The sequence below is a fragment of the Pistacia vera genome, unplaced genomic scaffold (assembly GCF_008641045.1).
Source record: "Pistacia vera cultivar Batoury unplaced genomic scaffold, PisVer_v2 Contig230, whole genome shotgun sequence".
Taxonomy (NCBI): Eukaryota; Viridiplantae; Streptophyta; class Magnoliopsida; order Sapindales; family Anacardiaceae; genus Pistacia; species Pistacia vera.
Genome location: NW_022196036.1, coordinates 674,167 through 679,228, shown reverse-complemented (window position 1 = coordinate 679,228; position 5,062 = coordinate 674,167). Strand labels below are relative to the sequence as shown.

The 5,062-nt window shown below is 33.0% G+C and overlaps 1 protein-coding gene across 1 annotated transcript; it reads right to left on the bottom strand.

Annotated features, from left to right (window-relative positions):
• Positions 1-2,341: 2,341 nt before the first annotated feature.
• On the bottom strand, positions 2,342-4,810 carry LOC116131234 (probable WRKY transcription factor 75). The gene is made up of 2 exons (XM_031416878.1): positions 4,374-4,810; positions 2,342-2,653 (listed from the first exon to the last, which is right to left on the bottom strand). Exons 1-2 carry the CDS (start codon positions 4,751-4,753, stop codon positions 2,476-2,478), a joined length of 558 nt encoding a protein of 185 aa, XP_031272738.1. The 5' UTR covers positions 4,754-4,810; the 3' UTR covers positions 2,342-2,475.
• Between the last annotated feature and the right edge of the window lie 252 nt (positions 4,811-5,062).

Here is a 5,062-nt window from a genome sequence, read left to right as displayed (position 1 = left end):
TTTTTAATACAAGTTATTTTAGCAGTTCTATACAAAATAATAATTATATAAACCGAGATACTATAAATATTTACTAAATACTGATAAATTAAAAGTTATGTCACCTTAGTTTATATATTAATTTGTTTGGATAATATTATACGCAAAAACCTTACATACAAGACAATGTGTCATAAAATGAATTGACAAATTAATATTAAAAATTAACTTAATAAAATACATTTTACGATATGACAATATAAAAGTAATGTAATATTACTTTGTATACTACATTTAATTCGTATGTATAACACTAATCCACTTTAATATTATTTATTAAAGAGTAAACGACATATTTTCACCCGAAGTTTAGCGAAATCTCAAATTGATACCTCTAATTACATTTATTACAGATTATCATCCTTAAACTAATACCATTAGTGACTATTGGAGGTGGTAGGAAACAATGAGTGGGGTTGACAAGTGAAGGTATGACTTTTGTAGAGAAGGTTATTGGGAGTCTAACGGTGGTCTCGGAAGTGATTTTGGACTTCAAAATGGTTGGAAAAAGCCAAAAACTACCAGCTTGGATGCTGTTGACGTAAGCCCTTTTTTGCTAAAATGAGTCTGTCTTCTATCAAAGAAAGCACCAACAAACTTGCGCTAAATTGCGCCGCGCTATAGTGAAAAGTTGGAAATATGTTAAAATAAAAGAAACGGTGTTACTTTAAGGGTAAAAATCTAGAATAAATACAACTAAGGTATCAATTTGACATTTTACTAGACCTCGAATGGGATTATGTCGTTTGCTCTTTATTAAAATATATTTATTGACTTAACTTTTCCTAGTGTTCATTCTGTACCATATTAAATTAGTGATAAAATTTATACACCTAATTTATGTAATTGGTATTACTTTTTTTTATAATATGTGAAAGAAATGACTTGGATGGAGAAAACAATTTTCGTTTTATGATGGACCTCGGGAATTAATTTGCAATCTTAAATAATTCATCTCATTTAACAAAACCATAGTAATTTGAGGTAAAATAAATATGTTGTGTGTGACTTTTCTGCCAAACTCGGGCCAACGCGAGGATATAGCTTGACCCAGAATGAGCTCGACAACAATAATTGATCGACTCAGCATAAGCTCATCAAGTCGTAGTTCGACCCAACACAAGCTAGTCACAGCCAGTTCAAGGAATCATTCAATCAACATCCAGATTATTGCAGATCCTAGATATTACGAGAATGACTCAATCAATAGCGATCATTGCGAAATCACAACACCAAATCGCGAGGGTATCGAAATTATGATTTAGATCGATTGTAATCCCCTAAATTTCGTTTTTTCCTCTGTACAAATCTTGTATAAAAACCCCCTCGAACGATGAGGAAGTGGGATTTTTTTTCAAATAAGAGTTACATTGTAAGCTCTCACCGAAAATACAAAAAACTCAGTGGACGTAGGCTGTTAACCTTGCTGAACCACTTTAAAAATCTCTTTGTTTTTAATTCATTTTGTTCATATTCACTGCTGATTTTCACTAATCACACACACATCAGTTCTAATCTCGGTAAGGTCAATCGGATCACACTGGTTGGTGCAGAATTCTGTATCAACAAAATATTTTTTAGAAACTAATGTATTATTCAAGAATTAAAAAAAATCAAATATTTCAGTAGTACAATGTCTCTCAAAATGTCCCATGCTTCCATCACTCTTTGTCTTTGTGATTGGTTATGAATTATTTCATTAAGAGTAATATTACACTAATAACCCTCTCTTACAAACTTTCCCTTACAACCTTGACGTGACAGTTTACAATTGGTCAGTTCACAACAGGTTCTACATGAATCTCACTAATTAATCACAAGCTGTCACGTTAGGGTTATGAGAGAGAGTTGGTGTAATATTACTCTTTCGTTAATATCTATTTAGTTCAGATAAATTATAATTTATTTATTTTTCCTCTGCAAAAATCACATTATAAAATAGATACTAATTTTAAATTAAAATTTGTTGACGGAAATTAAGATACCAGTAATTGACATAGAAAAATTCCAGTTGATGAGTCGAGTCGTGGTTGGCTGGCTCTGCCTAGAGGCAGCAAATGCGCCACGTTCTGCCGCCAGGAACACCTTTCATCTCACCGCTGCGGCCACAAAAAAGGTGGTCCTTTTCATTCCATCTTCATGAATGTAACAGCAATCCGATTCATAGATAGAGAAAGACGATCAATTCACAAGCGAAAGAGAAGTTAATAAAGTCTACGCTTCACTTATGTTTGACGGTAGATATTGAAAATGAAAACAGAGGCAATCTGAAATAATTAATTAAAGGTATATAATCACTTCATTCCTACAACACATTTTTATTTTGAGAGTTGAATTCAATAGTAGATCATTTACAAAAAAAAAAAAAAAAGGTGTATTTGATATTGATGAGTATAATTCTAGCTTTCAGCTAATTTGATTTTGAGGACTTGAGACTTAATAAGAAGTGTAAATTTGCATCTGGCTCAAGATATGCTCGAAGTTATCAGTAGACTTTTCTATTGGGTGTGAATGCATTCCTTCATAGGTTGTCACCACCACTCCTTCGTCTTTTGTTAATCGTTGAACCTGCTTCTTCACATTGCACCCTTGATGTGTACATCGATAGTAACTTCTGCAGATTATGAATAAACAAAGACAAATCAGGTCAAAACCAAAGATTAATTATATAAACTCAACCTAATCTAGAATATATACGTTATGTGAACTGGGGTCCTTGTTCTTTGATCTTAAGTAATCACTGTGATGTCAGGATAACATGTAACTTTAATCCCTTTTTTAATTTAAAGAAGGAAGAAGAACTTCAATTCTACACGTTGACCTCATCAAGAATAAAAAAATGTCTTACGTCTCTCTTCCAATTAGATGTTGTTCCCAGTATATTAATGTATTCATATTAATACTCTTTCCACGAGTCGGCTACTTCAACTTTAATTAAGTAGAGACTGAAGGATCATGATTTCATCATCCTTCCAGACAACATAATGAACAGTTGATAAATCACAAGTTTCTTCTTCATGACACAGATAAATTTTACAGATGGATGAGCTATGACAAGATTTAAACAGATATATTTTATAAAGAAGAGACCGATTCCTTCTTCTATATTCTTTTTAATCTGTTTTAGTATTTAATGTATTTTGAGTATAACGATGGCAACGTAGTCTTTAAAAGGCTGAAGGACTAAATATCTACAGTCTAGACTTAATTGGCAAGCTCCATTCAATTCCCAGTAGTAGTTAACAGTTGAAATTTAGCTTAAGAAGTTGGCAAACAAAAAGGAGGAATTTAAATCGGGATTAAGACAAATTAATGGCAACCAGTATCTATACGGGGGCTTTTGGAAATTTGATTTATTAAATAGCTGCAACATTCAAGACATGGGCTGCAGTTGGTCTGGGTTTAATGTTGAACTCCAAATGCACACTCTCAGAACAGAAGAAGTTAAGCATGCAGCATTTGGTCACCATTATTTGCAGGAAGGCAAATGCTAATTAAGTAATGTTGCAAAGAGGACAAATTTTTATGCCTGCATCGACATATCTCCTATTTACTTCTCCAAATACAGAGAATCAATTCGAGGTATTTTCATCTCCTCTAAGAGGGATTAACCTATAGCTTGGGCAATAAAAAATATACTTTTGTATCTTACTGATAATTGTCTTTGAAACTCTAGAAGACAAAGCTCTATGTTATTAGGATGGGACATTAATTAATTTCCATAACAAAAATGAGGAGCACTAGCAAGGACACTGTTGGAAAAGAGGGTAGGCGTACTCTCTGATCAAGGGAAGAATCTGCTGCCACAACTATACATAGAAACGGACAGATCACCTAATCTTAAACCGATAGTTTTCAGATATTTATATACACAGGCTACGTTTGACACAGTTTTTCTATACTTACGATCATCGACATGAAATTCAACAAATCACAGGCTTATGTATTTTTATATTTTATGTCAGAGTTCAGTGGATTCTATTTTTAACATATACAGATTACAGACTGAAATTAATTTCAAAGTTAAACTAACTGAAACTATTAACTTTTGTTTACCGCAAAAATTTCTTATATTTTCTGTAAGATACTGGAAAAAAAAAAATACTAGATTTTGAAACAGAAGTTACTGTGGAAACTTTCTTAATTTCCGTTTGTATCTTATTAGCCTACGGCTACCCAGTAAACAGGGTATATGTTTCGTAACAAAATAAACACATAAATATATATAGAAGTAGGAGATATCGGTGTCCTATTTTATTAGATATGTCATAAAAAAAAAGTGCATTAACAATAAATGAATAAAAAGATGAAGACAAGAGAAAGAAGGTAAATACCTTGGAAATTTGTTGTTCTTCACAGCCTTTTGGCCATATTTTCTCCATCTATACCCGTCATCGAGTATATCAACTTGGCTTCTGGTTTGAAAAGCGTATCTTGGTTTCCTTATCTTCTTCTCCGAACCCTTTTTCTTTCCTATTTTCTCTTCATTTTCAGACCCTACAAAACTTTTGGTCTGACTCATGATGTTGTTGTTGTTGTTGCTGTTGTTAAGATTTAGACTAGCTGCAGGAACTTCCATCTCTGACAGTAATCCCAAGAACCCATTTGACTTGTTACCTTGAAAATCATTATGATTAGACTGAGAAGTCACCATACTTAATGAACCCGATGATGCTGAAGATGAAAAAGGAAAAAATGGTGGATAGTTCTCCATGTCAAACAGAGAGAAAAGAGAGAGAGAGAGAGAGAGAGAAAGAAAGAGAGACTGGAACCAAAGTATAAAGAAGGAGAGACTGTAAATGTGTTGAATGTGACTCTTATAAATAAAGCTGTAGGATTAGAGGATTTAATAAAATAATAAATTAAAAGTTCAAAACAGTAAGGCGGCCTGATGGCTAAATAGCTAGGGCCGGGGGCTAGCAACTTCGATCTTTATCCTGCGGTTGGTGTCGTAAACGGCACGTAAGATATTACAATAAACTAATAATATTGTTTCAATAAGATTAGACAAGTAATCCTCCAT